Raw genomic sequence first — 19,252 nt, forward strand, 5'->3', positions numbered from 1 at the left:
CATGCGGTATGTGCCAAACAAATAACAGGAGCACCCCAGTACTGGTCCGACAGATAACTGAGACTGTGGATATTCTCAGGGAAGAGTGAATTCTGGATACAAACTTGTTGAAGGAAGAATAAGGAACAAGAGTGTTTGCATTGTAATGCCTAAGACTGTTAAATGCCGTTTATTGGAACAATTTGCATTGATTGTTCAAGTAAGAAAAAAACTGTGTGCTTCTGGTTTAAAAACTATTGCCTTGACTGTGGACTCTGTTATTCATAACGACCACCGAAAAGAGGCACTGGCGTCACGAGGACAAACAGGTAATAAAGCTATTCAACACGGTTCCTTATACTGGGTCCTGCGTGCGGCTGGGCCAACTACGCCTTGGGTCTTTAGGGAGAAGATGGTAGAGCCACCTATGGCCATATAAGATTTTACCTCACTGTCTTCCCCGACCCTAAGAACTGACCCTGTCCGCTACAAGGTCATCAATATATTCCTGGAAACCCAAATGAATCCACGGTATGTAAGTAAATTAATCAAGTCAGATTTGTCAATGATAACAGTTGAAGTCCGATTAGACACTTGGTTTTGCCACCAAAGTCCGCAAAAGTGCTTTCCCCATTGCCCTATAAAAAGGCTCTCTGAGGTACCTTTGTGTTTTGGACCTCTTGATGAGAGACCGTTGACTGCTTGACATGCCTCTATGATGCACTGAAAGACGTTTTGCCCAGATAACGGACTTTGAGAGGGGGTGCATCAGTGGATTAGAGAAGCGGGATGGCCAGTTCGATGATTTGCCAATCATCTAGGCCGTTTTGACCAAGCTGTTAAATAGTTTCAATTGGGCCTTATCGGTAGACTAATGTGCTACAGGATAAAATACGGAGCCCGACCATATCTCATTATGTATGCAGGCTAGAGGCGGCCCATCATTACATTCACTCATATAAAGTTTCATTTGATTCTGACTCCTTCTTGGTGCATTATTATTTTTGTCAATGAATGCATTTTCCAGGAATACACATTGAAGACCTATTCTTAGTGTAGGTCATAAATGTGCAATCAGTGAAGGTCCGAGGCTCAGGAACCCCACGATGAGCAGAATATAGCTGTACTGCAGTACCAGGCATAACACATGTACAGATGTGCGGCTGTGTGTCCAGAAACACTTCTGGGACTGCGGTGCTTCAGAACCCTTTGTTCATCTGATTAGTGGAGGTCCCGAAACTCCACAAATCACACATCTTAAGAATAGGCAATCAATATATTCCTGGAAACCAGATTTAATCCATGGTATCTAAGTAATTGAATCAAATTCTCATGTAATTCTCCCGATCGGCCTCACAACCCTCTAGGTGGTTCCAGTTCAGTGCAGCTTCAGATACAGTCTTGACTGTACAAAATGTTGTTTCTCCATAAAATTTCTGCCTGAGCGTCTATATCATATCTGTGCAGACCCTACAAATAAGTATTCCCTGGATTATTGTCAGCGGAGAACTAAGATTCCCTGCTTCACTTCTTCCATGATTAAGTCATGTTCTGAAAACCCTAGAGAAGTGAACCAGTCACTGGGATCATCATCGGCATGTGCTAAGCAGCTTTTCCTTCTGTGCTGTAGGATACCTTAGTAAATACACTTCGACTGGATTCACATGGCCATATGCTGTAAAACTTGGGTACAACTTGCATTGGACATCACATGGCCACCCATCCGCGTGCTGTCCCAACTCCACAGACCCTGCACACTGCATGCTCTGATCTCATCAATGAACGAGAATAGGGCATGCAGCAATTGTTTTCACAGGGACTTTCAGTCCGTATGAAAGACCAGGTATGTTAATAGCCTTATATTATGAAACAATGTTTTGTCCAGTGGGATTCATGGACAGCACACGGCCCAAATATACGCCCATGCAAATGAGCCTTTAAAGGGGTTCTGTCATTAAAAAAAAATCCATACTTACCTATTCCTCCCCAGATTGTCTTCTTACCACATCTTCTCTTCACTGATCTTCTCCTGGCTCCTGCAGTCCCTCGGGTCACCTCACCTCCAGCCAGTCGGATCCTCTTCTTTCTGTGATGAAGTGTAGATTCTCGGCATTCTGCTTCCTGCAGGTCAGTGTACCCGGTCACTAGTGACATAGCATTCACTGCCTAGCAGGGAATGCTGAATCCTCGGCAGCCTGCTTTAGCACACAGGTGCGGGGTCTTGCCACTAGTGCTCATATAGTAAGTATGAACACTAGCAGCAAGACCCTGCACATACATAGTCACGGCAATGGCCTGCGCTAAAGCAGGCTGCCAAAGATCGGCATTCCCTGCTAGGCAGTGAACACTACGTCACTAGTGACCTGGTACACTGACCTGCAGGAAGCAGAATGCTGGCAATGTATGCTTCGTCACAGGAAGAAAAGGATCCGTTTGCCTGGAGGTGACGTGACCCGGGGGACTGGAGGAGACAGGAGAAGATTGGGGAGGAGAAGTTTTGGTAAGAAGAAGACTTCCTGGGGAGGAATAGGTAAGTATAGAGGTTTTTTTTTTAATGACAGAGCCCCTTTAAAGTTCTTGCCCATTTATAGTGATGCCTTGATATACTCTTTGTCAAAAACAAATCAAGCACCTACAAGAAGTGGTCGTTTTGCTGCAAAACTCGGCACGCAGTTACATCAGATATGCAAATTATTAGAATTGTGGCGGGATTAGATGAACGATTTTGCCACCTGAGGCCCCAAAATAAGCTCTCAGAGGCTGTTTGTGTGTTATGGAACTCTTTTTCTGCTTGTGTAGAGCTTGTTGACCACTAAACGTCTCTATGACACAATCTAAGAGATTTCGCCCTGTTAACAGAGTTTGAGAGGGGGAATGCGTGTACGACAGTCATGCCCAGTAGTGGTACGAGGGACAATGACAGCTCAGCGATATGTTCAGGACATCCTGCAGCCACATGTGTTCCTCTCATGGCGGCTTCCAGCAGGATAATGCTCGGCCGCACACACAAGGGGCTTACAGGAATGTCTCCACAATATTGACACACTTCCGTTATGGCCTGGTCACCAGATTTGATGCCTATAGTACATATATGGGACCATCTGTGGCGCCAACTTCAACAGCCTACGGGTTTGCACATTCTAGGCTCAGTTACAGCAAAATGGAGCGATGTACCACAGGATACCATATGGAACCCATATGCCTCCATGTCCACCCTTATCACATCTTGTATATAAGCTAAAGGTAGTACAACAGGGAACTAGAGCCTTCATACCAGCCCATATAACATCTTGTATCCAAGCTAGAGGTTGTACAACAGGGTACTAGAGCCTCCATGCCCACCTGTATCACATCTTGTATCCAAGCGAGAGGCAGTACAACAGGGTACCAGAGCCCCCATGCCTGCCCGTATCCCATCTTGTATCCAAGCTAGAGGTTGTACAACAGGGTACTAGAGCCTCCATGCCCACCTGTATCACATCTTGTATCCAAGCTAGAGGCGGTACAACAGAATACTAGAGCCTCCCTTGAAGTGTTCGGTTTTCAACGATAAATGATGCCATTACTCTGATATTGTAATCACTTACTTATATAAAAGTTACAATCACACATAGAAAGTTTAATTCAATTCCAAAAACTCCTTCTAGGTGCTTAATTTTTTTTGACAATGAGCGTATGATTCTTACTTCTATCTCTTATTTCTCTTTTCTCAACAGGAAGAAAACTCCTAAAGAACTATTTACCTGGTTAATAAGTCAATATCTCAAGACAGTAGGAAATAATATTTTCTAACCAAAGGTACTCAATAACTAGCCCTGGGTAGCTCATACCCAAGTCATGACTCAATGCTCCATCTAGAATGAGGCACTGGCTTTCAAGACCATCCAGTATATATATTGTTAGAAGCAATTTTTCAAGAGTTACACTGAATGTGGCATTCTTAGAGACACCGATACTTTTATGATTGGAGCTTCCCGTTATGGAACATAGACATGTGACCACGAAATGCAGCATAAAATCAAATGACCAGGTTTTCCATGGATCGGTTTCATTGTGAATTCACACAAGAATGGGAAAATCAAGTAATCTGAGAAACTTCAAACAGCGCCTGTTCATTGGTGCCAGACTAGTTGGGCCAGTATTTCATACAGTGCCAACCTTGTGGGCTTTTTGATGCAATGGATTTGAGGGCACAAGAATGGTGTGATCCAGGAAAAACATCCAGCGAAAGGGGATCCTGTGGATGTAAATAACTCATCAACAAAAGGGGTCAGGGGAAGAAGTCAAGAATAGTTCTAACAAACACGCTGTGCACAGTCAAGCAAATTGCAGCTAAATATAAATGATGGTACTCTAATTGACGCGTCCGAACACACAACTCATCGTTCCTTAGCACAGATGGGCCATAACAGAAAATGACTGCCATTGCTGCCTAAAAGTAGAATAAACAGACTTCAGTGGCCAAAACCGCACAAAAACTGGATCAGTGAGCAGGGGAAAAACATTTGCTGGTCAGATGAATCCAGATTTCTTTTGCGCCATGCTGGTGGGAAGGTCAAAATTTGGGGCAAGCTGGGTGAATCTGAAATAATCTTCCCTGGAGGCCCTTGTTTGGATAGGTTCCATATTGGTCTTAGCAGTAGAGAATTTTCAAGGTCAATGGGGTCACATTTGCGGACACTTTTGTTAGCACCGGGAACCAAGTGAAGACACCCGGTCTCTTATCTAGGCATGAGTCGGTGAAGACGAATTGGAAACTGAGCTGGTCACATGCTTTGAAACATCTTTTAATTCAGAACAACACCAGTTGGAAGCAAAAACAGCAATACTGTTTCATCACTGGCACCTTAGGTAATGGCCTAATGACAGGCAGTGGATGGGAGGCAACTTTAACAGAAACTTTCAAACTGTGGACCTCAGCCTATTCAGTAGCAGGATCATCTTTCGTTTAGATGATGACCATATGATGGTCCACAAAAACAGCAGACAGCTTCTCCTACAGCGCACTAAACTTTCCATAGGTGACACAAACTCTCTCTGCTCCTGTGCAGAGTTTCATGCTATTCATACCAAGGCACCGCCCATACTCTTGGCGGTTGCTAAAACACACAAGCTCCATACAAGTAGTACAGCCAAAAAATATATATATAAGTTTGGTATTGTAGTAATCGTACTGACCCCTAGAATTAAGTTATCATGTCATTTTAGTTGCAGTTTGCACGCCGTAGAAACAAGACGCACTAAAAGATGGCGGAATTTCGTGGGTTTTTTTTGCTATTTTTCTCCACTTAGAATTTTGTAAAAGTTTTTCAGTACATTATATGGTATAATAAGTAGTACCATTGCAAAATACAACTTGTCCCACAAAAAACAAGCCCTCATACAGCAACGTCGATGGGTAAATGAAGAAGTTACAATTTTTTAAAAGGGGGGAGGAAAAATCGAAAATGGAAAAACGAAAAAAAAAAAGCTTGGTCACTAAGGGGTTAAATAAAGTGTATATGTTTTGTCTATCTGCATTTGTCATATTTTAACAAGTCTGTATATTGGTTCTTTTTGGATATTGTATTTAATGTAGGCCACAAAAGTTAAGTCCTGCCTACACGGATGTAACAGAAGTGGCCATTCAGTGTATTTGCATATTTCCCCTTGAAATCTTTCTACGTTTCTGCCTATTTTATAACGCGCAACTTTAAAAAAAAAAAAGTCACACAGCTAATCCAGTGCTGAAGAGATGCATTTCCAGCTCCAGCTTTCACACCAAAGAGAAGTAAGGTATTTGCACCTAATTTAACCCCTTAGGGACCAGGGTGTTTTGGCCCGAAAGGACCAGACACTTTTTAGGGATTTTACCCATGTGGTGGGTAACTTTGTTCAGCGATTTTATATGCTGCATCCAAAGATAGGTCTTGCCCTTTCTTTGGCTGAGATAGGCTGGAAGCTCCCATAGGCTTCTATGGGAGGTGAAAAAAAGGGAGGGGCAGGGAGTTAACTGAAATGAAGGGAGGGGGAGGGAGTGAATCAGAGATTAGTTGGGGAAGATCAGAAGCAATGTTGGGAAATATTATTTTACTTAAAGAGTAGTAGATGCTTGGAACAAACTTCCAGCAGATGTGGTTAGAAAATCAACAGTAAATGAATGTAAGCTGCCTGGCATAGGTCCTATCCTAAGAAAGAAATAGTATAAGAGCGGGCTGGATGGACCTTGTGGTCGTTTTCTGCCGTTAGTTTTCTATGTCTTTGAGGAATCAAGAAATGAATAGGATGACATATAGCCATCATTAGTCTATGACATATATGACTTCACATACTGATGCTCTGTTCTAGTCAAACAACATATGACTTTTTATGCCATCAAGTCCAACCAGGATGGTAGATATCTGCTCTCCCATCTGTTCTTACCACGGGAGCCATTAAACAGCCGGGCCGGTGCGGATGTGTTAGCACCCTACATTCATGTTAATGTCAAGGCTGATTACTGTCAGCTGAGCTCCGCACTGCCTCCCAACAACATCTCTATCATCTGCTGACTACTACCAATCGCTACTCTAAAGGCCCGTGGAAACAAAGTGACTTTTTTCCCCAATGTGCCTGATAATGAGCGGCCTTAACGATCATCTGACTGTGTAGATGAGAAAAGTGATCATTCAGGGTAGATAAAAATGTCATTTATCGTCTTCTGGCCTTTCTTCCGAGGCGTCAGTAGTCTGGCCATGGATAATTCTGCATTCGAGGACAGATGAGGGAGAGGGAATAGTTGACAATCTAAACATATGGGTGTATTCACATAGGCAACAGCAAGTTGTGCCCAGTATTATCAGGTGCAATTCGCACTATGTAGCTATCCCCCAGTATATAAAAGTGGCCCAGTGTTACTTTGGTTAGTTATTTCTTTCTATCTGAATCTCCTGGCCCCTTTTTTCCTTAGATAGTCACGTGATCTCAGTTCTGACCAGCTTAGATCTACTTAGGGTTATGGATTGTTCTTCTAGTCTTTGTTTCTGTGATGCTGTTACATGGATCTACCACAGAAATGGCCTACAAGGGTAGACAGTCACTCCTATCACAGTTACTGATCACACAGGTATAATAGAGGAAATCACAGCTCATCCTCCTGATTGTATACTTATGGTCTGTGGCTTATTTAGGTGACCATAGAAGGCAATGATAATTAAACTGTCCTTCTGCAGCCAAAAATGGTATACCCTTAACTAATCCTGAGCTGATGCATCATGGGATTGATTGAAAGTGAAGGTAAAAAAATCTCATTCTCAAGATGGTGGTTGATAAGCATCAGACAGGAGGCTAAACTGCATGGAAGCGGCTTCAATACATAGAGGAGACCTGCAGATTGTGATGGACAATCAAGTAATGGGGAGGCAGGGATGCAAAAATGCGTTTTCACTGGAGTGGCCCTTTAATACAACTCGGAGGTTGTATAGAGCTATAATATAGCCATATGCATAAAGCCTTAAGCAAATTCTACAATCTAAGTTTACCATTAATGACCGGGAAACATTTGTACATAAGTATAGGTTTGTATCATAAGTAAAAACAAAACTCTGGCATATTCTGCTTCTAATAAGAACTCTGTTTGAAACGTGTAAGAGCAATTTTGGAAGATGTTTTTATGGATAAAATTTAAATAAAACACTGCTTTTATTCTGGAATCCAGGGAAGTGCCGGATGCTGCTTATGGTGTATCTCCACCTGTCCGAGCACTCGGTGGGACGTTTATCCATGATGAAGGACTGGGCATCTGAATAGTCCCATCTATCTATCTATCTATCTATCTATCTATCTATCTATCTATCTATCTATCTATCTATCTATATATATGTAGGCGAAGGCCTTCACTGACTGACTGACTCGCCACTAATTCTCTAACTTCCCGGTGTGCTGTACTATTGTAAAATTTGGCCTGAGCATTCTTTAGGTCCTAAATAGGAAAAGTAAAGGTGTCAGAACTTGACTATCTAATTCTAAGTGCAAAAGAAAGTGACCCCCTATGTTATGTAACTTCTCGGTGTCGTACAAATGTTAAATTTGGCATGACCATTCTTTAAATCTTAAGCAGGAAAAGTGAAGGAGTTGCAACTTGATTATTTAATTCTAAGTGCAAAAGTAAGTGACCCACTATGTTATGTACCTAATCTAATTCTCTAACTTCCAGGTGTCGTACAAACATGAAATTTGGCACGACTATTCTATAGGTTCTAAATAGGAAAAGTCAAGGGTTCATAGCTCGATTATTCAATGCGAAGTGCAAAAGTAAGTGACCCACCCCTATGTCATGTAACTAATAACACACATCTCAACCGCACAAACATGAAATTTGCCACAACTATTCTTTATGTCCTAATAGGAAGAGTTAAGGGGTTGCAACTTCAATATTCAATTCTAAGCGTGAAAAACTGTGAAAATCTGTGATACATGAGATAGTTCTTTTCTCAGAAACCATAAAGCCTAGGGAAATGATTTTTATACTAAGGAGAACCTACCTCACCTCTATGTGTATATACTGAGGAGAATATAACTGACCTCTGTGTGTATATACTGAGGAGAATCTACCTCACCTCTATGTGTATATACTGAGGAGAATCTAACAGACCTCTATGTGTATATACTGAGGAGAAACTACTGCTCCTCTGTGTGCATATACTGAAAGGCTGTAAATGTCCATAAGGAAGTGGCCATTGACTGCAAGGATGAAGCATGCCTTTAAGGCTAAGAAGGGGCTGCAAACTCCAGTCAGGGGTTAAATTTGAACAAAAGGGGCCTTACCTTTAAAGGTAGAAAGTGAGGAGAGGGGGGGGGGGGGGGTGGCACATTCTGCAGAGAGACATCGGTATATGCAGTCTGATGAGAATCTAACGCTCCTCTATGTGTATACATATTTTATTCCTCGGTTCCTCTGAAGTAAACATGACTTTGTAAAATTTTCAATGTGAACAACAGGTAAACACCTGTCCCGAAGCTGGGTGTATCAGCTAGTAGGCAATAAGGGGCTATAAGGGGTCCATATGATGTCTATGAAATACATGGACAGTACATGGATGGGAAATCCGAATAGGCCCTAACCCTTGCTTTGACAAAGTGGAGTGACTAATGTCTACGGACTAAACAGGACCTTTCAAGGCAAGAAATTGCAGTAATGCACCTGACATAAAGCCCCACATCATATAGACTTTCACATTGCACACACCACTGAAGCTATAGGCACTGCAGAAGTGGAAATTACAGCCAGACCCTAACTAGTGCAGGCCACATAGGACAGTGTCTAGTGACAATGGGACTCCCTACGGACATGAAGAAATCCTCTGCCACAGCTGTAGCAAAGGAGCGCGATGTTCTCTGTATGTCAGTGAGGTCGCCACAGCTGCCACTGACCCCATTGACCACATGGGTTTCCAAGGAATCCCCTGCTGCAGCTGTCACAGCCAGCGCTCTTTTTGAGTAAATAAACAGCGTTTTTTCCACTGTGAAGTCCACTTCGGTCACGCAAATTTTTGAACACATAACTGATGCGTTCAAAAATGTATGCGTCAAAACGCCCGTGTGAGTGAGGCCTCAGGGAGGAATATCACATCCCCTAAACAAACTCTTTAGGCCGCCTGATAACATGCTCCCTGTCCTACTGACTGCAATCAACTGTCCCCTGCAGTCATACCTCTCCTGCCATCACGTGGCTTATGTCTGACCATTGTCTATGTGTATAGCATCCCTCACTCTCCACCTCGCCATACCGGGCACATCTCCAGCCCCTTTACCTTCTGTATCCCCCCACTATTTGTAGTATGTAAGCTCGTTGGAGCAGGACCCTCACCCCTATTGTTTCCATCAACTGATAACTACATGTAACCGTGGTTTTGTTTCTGTTCCCCCGTCTTGTAAGCGCTGCGGAATATGTTGGCGCCATATAAGTAAAGATTATTATTTATACTCCAATATCAGTTATGTTTTAATTTCAATCCTTTAAGCTGCTTTTCCCTTTCTTCTGCCCCCCTTATGTGCTGATAATATTACTCACTGTATAGAGGTAATGGTAGTGGTAATGGTATATGGTTGCATTATTTGGGCCTTGTAGTGGCATAATTTCGCTCTTGTATAGCGGTATTATTTAGGCCTTCTATAGTGGCATTATTTGCTAACTATAAATTTATGTATGTTGAGGTGGGAACATACAGGGTGCCTTGGGAGAAGTTCCCTATAACTCTAGGATTACCCCTGGAAGTAGTGGAGTTCAGCTCTGCAGTGCTCTGCGTGCCGCTACCTGCATTGACTGAATATGATTGCAGTACTGGTAATATATTTTAGTCTTTGGAGCCCAGCTTTTAATTTTGCCCTGGGCCACACTTTGCCTAAAACCGGCCCCGCTGATGGCGTATCATTCTATAATTGTAGAATCATGATGTAATTCTACAGCCTGGAGCAGAGGCGGAACTTGAAGCTCCTGGGCCCCAATGCAAAACCTGGAACGGGGCCCCCAACTAAAATGCTTTATTCATAGTACTGGGCTCCCAATATGGATAAGAGAGGCCTTAGGGGGCCCCTCAAGGCTCCTGGGCCCGGGTGCAACCGCATCCCCTGCACCCTCTATAGTTACGCCCCTGGCCTGGAGTGAGGTAAACTTACAGCTGCATACAATAATCTTATTTCATGTCTTTCAGAAATTACCTTCATTAACACAGACTCACTAAGCTTCTCCCGGTTGACAATTTTGATAGCGACCTTTTGACACGTGACACAGTGGATCCCAAGTTTCACCAAACCTGTAAGTAAAGACAAAAATATACATAATTACAAAATGAACATTATAATAATTGGATAGCTTAAAGAGAGCCGACGTTTAAAAAACAATTGAGGGGTAGATGTCCCACATGGTGCAAGAAGATGTCATGTCTCAACTTGTGTGAACCAAATAGTGGAACTTTCTCCGTAGAAGTCAATGTAAAGGTTGCAGTGGCAAACAGAGTGCTTTCAACTTTTCTGAACTTGTCACCACCAAATCACCCCTGAAACTGACATTACTGACCAGCAGGGGATGAAAAATCAATCACTCCTAGCCTTCTTTTTTTTCTAATGAGGCCATGTGCCTCCACAGTTAGGTTCCAAATTAGCAAATTAGCAAAGAAGTGTCGTCTGGCCAAGAAAAGTCACAGTTATCCACGAGCTGCCGAGCTGATGACATCATCTTTCTCTTGATGGACTGTATTTCCTATGTATGCAAATATACCTCACCGCTCAACGTAAATATGTCAAAGACAAATCTGTTGATGTAAAGGTCTTCCCCTCCTTACAACCCATAGAAAACACTTCGAAAAAATGTGTCCAATTATTCCACAGGACACAAAAACAAAGAAAGGCATCCACAATACTTGAAAGAACCTAAGAACAGTGCAATACCATTCAAGATCAGTTCAGGATGTCTTTAATGATCGTGCTTACAAAAGCAGAAGAAAGAAGTCATTCATGTACAAACCCTGCAGCAGACCCCACGCCACAAGTAGACCAGCCTAGAGTTCCATCAAAAGACTTTTTCTGGAGCATAGGGATGTGTAAGCTATATTAGTCTTAGGGCGGGTTCACATTAGTGCTAGAACCTCCGTTCCGAGGTTCCATCACAGATCCGGCAGCTTTTCCTTTTGGTATAATGCTGGGCAGCTGAGCGGAAGCCAAACGGACCCCATTAAAGTCAATGGGGTCCGTTTGGTGCTATTTGATTACATCATAAGACGGATCCATTTGGCCAGGGGATTCCCCTTTCCTGCTCCCTTCATTGAACCCCCGCAGCAGATGTGAAAGCAGCCTTAAATACATATATGAACATTAAAAACATAAAATAAAAAGTCTCCTGAAATTATGGTTAAAAACAAAATAACTACATAAACATTGACAACAAACTTTCACTCAATCATCTTAATAAAAGCCAACATGCTGAAATTTTAAACTCATAGTCACATGGGGTGAGTATGACTAAGTGACTACATTCATACAGAACCTACAATGACATGGGTTGATTGAGATTGTAGGGTTTGATCGGGTGAGTATAACTATGGGACTGCATTCATACAGACAGAACCTAGCATGTAGGGTTTGATTGGGTGAGTATGACCATGTGACTACATTCATACAGAACCTACAATCACAAGGGTTGATTGAGCGTGTAGGGTTTCATTGGGTGAGTATGATGATGGGACTGCATTCATACAGAGAGAACCTAGCATGTAGAGTTTGATTGGGTGAGTATGACCGTGAGACTACATTCATACAAAACCTACAATCACATGGGTTGATTGAGCGTGTAGCATTTGATTGCGTGAGTATGACTATGTGACTGCATTCATACAAAACCTACAATCACGTAGGGTGATTGAGCGTGTAGCGTTTGATTGGGTGAGGCTCATTATGGGACTGCATTCATACAGAACCTACAATCACATGGGTTGATTGAGCGTGTAGCGTTTGATTGGGTGAGTATGACTATATAACTATATGACTACATTCATATAAAGCCTTCAATCACATGGGTTGATTGAGCGTGTAGCATTTCGTTGGATGAGTATGATGATGGGACTGCATTCATACAGAAACTAAAGTCACATGGGTTGATTGAGTGTGTAGCGTTTGATTGAGTGAGTATGACTATGTGACTACATTCATACAGAACCTACAATCACATGGGATGATTGAGCGTGTAGCGTTTGATTGAGTGAGTATGACTATTGCGCATATGGTCATCTGCAACGGCCGAATAGAGCCCATTGATTTCAATGGGTTTCTTCTCATGAGTGTGTTTCTTGCGTGCAATTCCTGATCGCAAGAAAAGATAGGACCTGCCCTATCTTTCTGTGTTTTATGCAGCAAGCTGCTATAGAAGTCTATGGCAGGTTCAAAAAATTCAAGGGGAAGAGTGTGACCCTGCGGAAAACACAGGGAAAAGAAGACAGCTGTCGTTATTAGGCATTTAATAGTCATTCTAAGGGAGTAATAAGTGCGTGTGAACTGGCATTGCGAGCGCAAAAATTGCCGTACTATGTGCAGATGCGCGTAACAGTCTGAATACTGCCATCTCCAAACCTTGTTCTTGCGCACATATGCTCCATTGCGGCGAGTATATTTGCTGTTGGTCTGTCGAAGCCCTCCGAGAGGAAGCCATGGGATCCAGCTTTCATGTGTATGACTAACTTTCTACAGCTCACAGACTAAAGATGAAACTCGTTGGGTTTTGCTCCATCATACAGCATATGGTATAGGACAGTGTATGAGACTCATGTATTTTCAGTAGGAAGATGTTCTCAAGGGGTCTCTAAGTATCATATTCTATGGTATGGGATATTTTAGTAACCGGCATGGAGTCTACTTCACTAGAAATTCACGGAACTTGAGAACTCATCAAAGTAGAGACACATGGAGCAGCACTGATGCATCCTCGATGCGGCCAAAAACTGCGTTGGCATGCGGCCACTGTGGATGTTAAATTGATTAAGTGGCCGAATGTTTTTGTTGAAAAACAGCAGTTTCACCCGCAAAACTGTGCAGCCATTACAATCAGTAGCGGTTTGTGGGTGAAACTGTCGTTTTCCAGCAAAATCAAGTGGCCACTTAATCAATTAAAAAACCGCAACGACCGTGTTGCAGTCACATCAGTGTCACTCTACCCTCAGGATAAACTGATTAGAGAGGTACAGAAGTCACACGGTGACCACATCGTAGACACTTTGTACTTCCGTGCACCCAGAGAAGAATATGACTTATTGCCAATCAGTGTAAACCTATTGGAGAAGACACACAGTGCTGCTGATTATCTACATAAATCTCCCCCCCCACACGCGTTCTCTGCCCGGTTCCTAATTCAAAATTAGCAGCACACTCCAGCCTTTGTTGCCGTCTCAGCTTGGTTATTCCGTGTATACCTGACTAGCAAGGTCGGGTCTCCAGGATAGTGGAGATAACAATTACTTCTCTCCAGCCTCTCATTGCGGATGCTATACTGTAATGACACAATGACCGGACTGGTCACTGGTGAGACTTGCAGATGCTTTGGATCGTACATGTGCACAGTTTGTGTCAGGGACAGTTCTAGTAGATGCATGGAATGTTGGCTAGATGCAAGAATTAAATAACTTTTTTTTTCTGCAAATGGCGAAAAGATAGTAAATTCTTGTCGCCATTTGTAAATCCTAGGGCGCTTTGGTGACCATTTTGGCCTCTATAGAGCACAGGATAACTTTTGAACCTAATTGCAGAGGTACATGGGCTCATTAGGAAAGGAGAGGGCATTAGATGGTTTTTCATTCCCTGCTGCCCAGGGGTGAGGTGGTGGTGCCAGGTTCCTTCTAAATAGGAGTCATGCAACAGAAGGCAATAGCAAGCCTTGGCTTTGAGAAGAAGAATCTGCCAGGCCTATGTCCTGCATACTGGACTTGAACTTGAAGGGTAACATCACTGGCATACTAGACTTTATCTTATCAATAAGCCATTACATGTAGGCATCTAAATAACAGCTGAAGTGAATATCTGATTGATCTGCTGTTGTATCTGAAAAATACTAGTTGACACACAGTCACCCGCCAGAGGTGATCATAAAATATTTAAGCCAGTAAGTCAACTTCCAATTCCAACTCCGGCTCCATTGTAAATGGCTCACATATAACAATTAGCAATGCATTTACTGTAGTAAATGGTAACATCAGGCTTAAAACATACTCGCAGAATCAGCTACCCTAAGTGTACAAGTCTATTTCTGGCCATTATATGACTATTATATAGTATTTTTCGCCAGTTCTCCCTTCTGCAAACTCTATTTCTAATTTGCAGTTGCCCCTGAGCTAGTGTTTGGCGACCAGCTGCTATTATGTCTCCCGCACACTGCACACAAAAGAGAGCAGGATCTCTCCTTTTCTATCACTCTGTAGCATACTCTCATAAGTAATAGGACATTATACAGCAGTACTGAGCAGTGTAGATATAAATTCAGTAGCTCTGAGACAGTAGACTGTCACAGCATGCCGTTGCTGCTCGCCCTGTTCACCTGCTCCTGTGGATGCAGTTGGGTGCTGCCACACACTGAACGCCACATTTTGTCATCATCTGGCTCCCATTCATCTGCACATAATGCTCACATGCACTCCCACTCCCTTCCTTAAAGGCCAGTGTGTGTTCCGTAATTTGGTCTCCCACCTAACATGTTCCACCTTTGATTATATTAGGTAACTTCTCCACATGGAGGATACCTAACCAATCAGTCTCATCAGCCATTGCTTGTGTTTGTTCTAATTCTGACCCCTGCTTGATTCCTGACCATTCTGATTTCTGTGCTCCCTGCCCTAACTACCATCTGCCCGGACGTTGCTACTGCTAGTTTGCTTCCAGTCCTGACTTCTGTTAGTTTACCAGTTATGCACCTGATCGCACCATCAGGTATCGTACTTTGACCATGTGCAGCATCAGCAGCCACACAACTGGGACTATATGTGTGAGTGATGGCTTGGGGACTGCACAGCAAAGACTGTTTTCCCCTTGGAGGGGTCAAGAGTGAAAACCAGGGTTCCCTATGTGCTGCCACCTCAGATAGTCCAAAGGCAAACTGGTGTGTGTCAAGGTGAATCCACATCCATCTGTCTTATATAAACACTTACTATTAGCAGCAGCAGCATCTGTGTGTGAACCTCTATGCATCCCCCTTTTCTCTTCCACATAGACTTCAGACAGCAGAAGCAAATATACCCTCACCACCACTTCCTGTAATCCATCTAGGTGTCTCTGTTACTAGAGAGGGACTTCACATGACAACAGGCAGTGGACAGCAAGTTAGAAGGAAGTGAATCCCCTTGTGGCTAGCACTTTAGATTGATTTTTCAGCGCAAAAATGCCATTTTAGGTAAATAAAGGGACTTGTATTTTTGCTACTTATCACATTGCCTATCACATAAGCACAAGAAGTTTGTTCAAAGTGCAGTGACCCTTTAATATAGTATATAATTAATATTTTCTATTTTGAAGTTGGAGTTGGAGTCACTAGATTTACACCAACTGTAACTCCACCCAAAAGTGACTCCAACTCTACTGCCCTAATATATTCTATTCTGAACTCACAAGGGTAAATATGAGAGAAAGTAATCACAGTTTGGTATCATGAAGCTAGCAGCTGCAGGCATTACTTCACCTCAGGTCACGAGTGAGAAATGGACTTGTCCTAAACAGTCTTGGCTATTATAACATATTAAACATCTAAATTATTATATACAGGTCGGAATGTAGTTTCAGCATCTCAGTGAATATCTGTCTAAGGCCTCCTTCCCACGAGCGTGACGGGCTCCGCAGCGTAATATTCCGCTGTGAAGCCCGTCACGGCGCCCCCCAGAGCCCCTATACTTACCTGCGGGAGATAGCGTGAAATCGCTTCCCCGCCCACCACCGCCGCGTCACCGCTCGTCACCGCTCGTCACCGCCCACCGCTCTCGCGTCACCAGCCGTGTCACGTGACGCGGCCGGACCGCGTCATTTGGCGTCATATGACGCTCGGCGGTGGGCGGGAAAGCGTTTTTTCACGCTATCTCCCGCTGGTTACAGCGGGAGATAGCGTGAATGGACGGCTTCCATTGACTGCAATGGAAGCCGTCAGTGCGTACAGCCCGTCCTCACCCGCAGAAAATAGAGCATGCTGCGGGTGAGGACGGGAGAAATCGCGGTGCGTAATTCCGCGGTGGAATTACGCATCGTGAGCATGGAGCTATTAGGTTCAATAGAACCTAATAGCTGCGTGCAACGCAGCGGATTTTCGCCGCGAATTACGCGGCGGAAATCCGTTCGTGGGAAGGAGGCCTAAATGACCAATGGGTTAACCAAGGTAATTCTGATTTGCTTCAATGGAAAAATAAATGTAAAGAATGGTCTCTTACAAACCTTTGAGGATAAGAACCGACAATTCCTGTTACTTTAGTGCAACAGGGAGTTATATTATAAATATATATATATAAAAATTTACACCCTATGCAGCATACACACGCTCCCCCAGGCACGAGAAATAAAGTTATGGTAGCACTAATTGGCATGATTTCTCATAATGAAGACTCCGGGGATGGTGTTGGTTGGGGGCTGGAGGGAGTGGCGGAAGCTGTGTGTGGGAGGGGGTCCCATATCGCACTCTTTGAAGTTAGTCACAGGCGGCAGGACAGAAAGTGCTCCTGGGAAAGGAGTAAAGAGAAAGTAGGCCATGGAAATTGAACAAGGAAGAGAAACAGGGAGAGAAAAAGGTGGAAGGTGCGGGGAAAGCAGAAAAAGACATGATCCAAGAAGGACTTGGTAGTGAGAAGGTGAAGAGAGGATGACGATGGTCTTAGGAGAAGATAGATTGAAATCTAAAACAGTACAAATGGTCACTGTGGGAGCAGGAGGTGGAGAAAGACCAAGGCATCAATATCCATCACATACTGTTTCCCCAAAAATAAGACCTAGCCTAATTTTTTGTGAGGCTTGTAATATAAGCTCTACCCCAAAAATAAGCCTTAGTTACACTGCATTTTAAAAAAAAGGAAAACGTTGCATAGCAGGCTTAGCCCAGGTCCCTCCCGCTGCTCTATAGAGGTTCAGTGCAGTTCTCACAGTCGTCAGCCGCTCATACAACATCACTTCCTGCTTATGGGATTCATAAATCCCACTTCCAGAAAGCAATGGCTGTGATTGGTCCTTCGACTCCTGCTAAGCGAATCAATGCAGCGCTGGATAAACCAATCATAGCCATCGCATTGGTTCATCCAGCGCTGCATTGACTGGCTAAGCAGCGGTCGAAGGACCAATCACAGCCATCGCTTCCTGGAGGCGGGATTTCTAAACCCTGTAAGCAGGAAGTGATGTTGTATGAGCTGCTGAGGACTGCGGGAAGCACGTCAGAGCGGTGGAGAGTAGCAGGAGGGATGTGGCCGGAGCCTGCTAAGCAAGTATAATAACACCTCCCCCGAAAATAAGACCTATTCTTTTTTGGGGGCAAAAATTAATATAAGGCAGGGTCTTATTTTCAGGGAAACACAGTAGATGTTAAGTTACAGGTACTGGAAGTACAAATAAGAAACACACGAGAGAGAAGGCAGAGAGTCTACCAGTTCATATATACAGTACTTCTATATATATGGTCCATCCAACAGAAAATGTATAGAGTATATTGGTTCTATAGAAGTCCTCAATAATTCATACAAGAGAATCCTCAGAAAGAGAGACCAGATGGTAGTTATACTATATTAGGACATACAAGGCTGTGAAGAAGGTCAGAAGATCATTGACCTCTTCTTTTAGACCTTCTCTTATACTAATCAAGGTCTGGTTTTCTGCCCTGCAAATTATAGGCCAGCCCTGCGATGTCATTATCTGAAAGCATTGGGGGTTAATGCAGAAGAAAATGCTGATCACTCGGTGTGTGATGTTCTCTCCTCCAGATGAAAGAGAAATTACGTTCTTGGCACTCAGACGATGTCCCCTACAACCGCCTGTCTTGTCCCCACAGCTGTGAAGATGTAAGAACCAGCACACGCTCAAAAGGGGACAGCTGAGGTGATGGTGTATAACATGGCAACTACAGAGACGCTGGGCCCCCTACCTCGTGCCAAAGCAAGAGCCAAAGCCCTGAATACCTGCCCGTCCTATTAAAGGAACATATGCTCACAGCTAGACAGCTAACACTATCTCATTACAAGAAACTGCCAGGACTCGCACAGCCAATAATGAGCCTTGCCAAGGACGTGTTAAAAAGTGGTCTTCTCATATCAAGTAGCAAGCACATTATTAGATTACCTGCCTTTGGCTCATAATAGGAAATTATAAAACAAAACTTGAGATTTACTACTTTTTGTTAACAAGCAAAAGAGTTATATAAAGCCCCGACGTAAAGCGAATGTATCATCTGAAAAACATATTTTTAAAAACTTTTGGTGACTTTTTTATGCCATGATCTAGAATTTTAAAAATATTTTTAAAAACTCCTGCAACACTTCCTGTTCTGTCAAGAAAAAAAAAACTTCCCATTAGTCATCTCATTGCCATCACAGGCAGGATCACAATGAAAAGCAACCCCTCTATAGGAGGTGCATCCCAGTGCGAGCCTTGCCCACTCACCAGCCAGTCCAACAACATGATTGCATGAGTGAAGCATATGGTTATGGAGGACTGTGGAAGAGATTGTCTGCAAAGTGAAGATAACTTCCTCCAGATGGATTCCGCAAATGTTGACTGAGAATTACAAGGCTGGATGTGCGTTAGGCGATCTTGACACGTGATG

General features: G+C 43.3%; 1 protein-coding gene across 2 annotated transcripts in view; it reads right to left on the bottom strand.

Annotated features, from left to right (window-relative positions):
- The window catches only part of LOC136582236 (serine/threonine-protein kinase BRSK2), a 158,194-nt gene that overhangs the window by 79,007 nt on the left and 59,935 nt on the right, over positions 1-19,252 (bottom strand). For both annotated transcript variants that reach the window (XM_066583117.1, XM_066583116.1), the window contains exon 2: positions 10,657-10,751. In XM_066583117.1, coding sequence (XP_066439214.1) covers positions 10,657-10,751 — 95 coding nt within the window. The remainder of the gene's footprint in view (positions 1-10,656; positions 10,752-19,252) is intronic.

Source organism: Eleutherodactylus coqui, chromosome 11 (assembly GCF_035609145.1).
Source record: "Eleutherodactylus coqui strain aEleCoq1 chromosome 11, aEleCoq1.hap1, whole genome shotgun sequence".
NCBI classification, from domain to species: domain Eukaryota; kingdom Metazoa; phylum Chordata; class Amphibia; order Anura; family Eleutherodactylidae; genus Eleutherodactylus; species Eleutherodactylus coqui.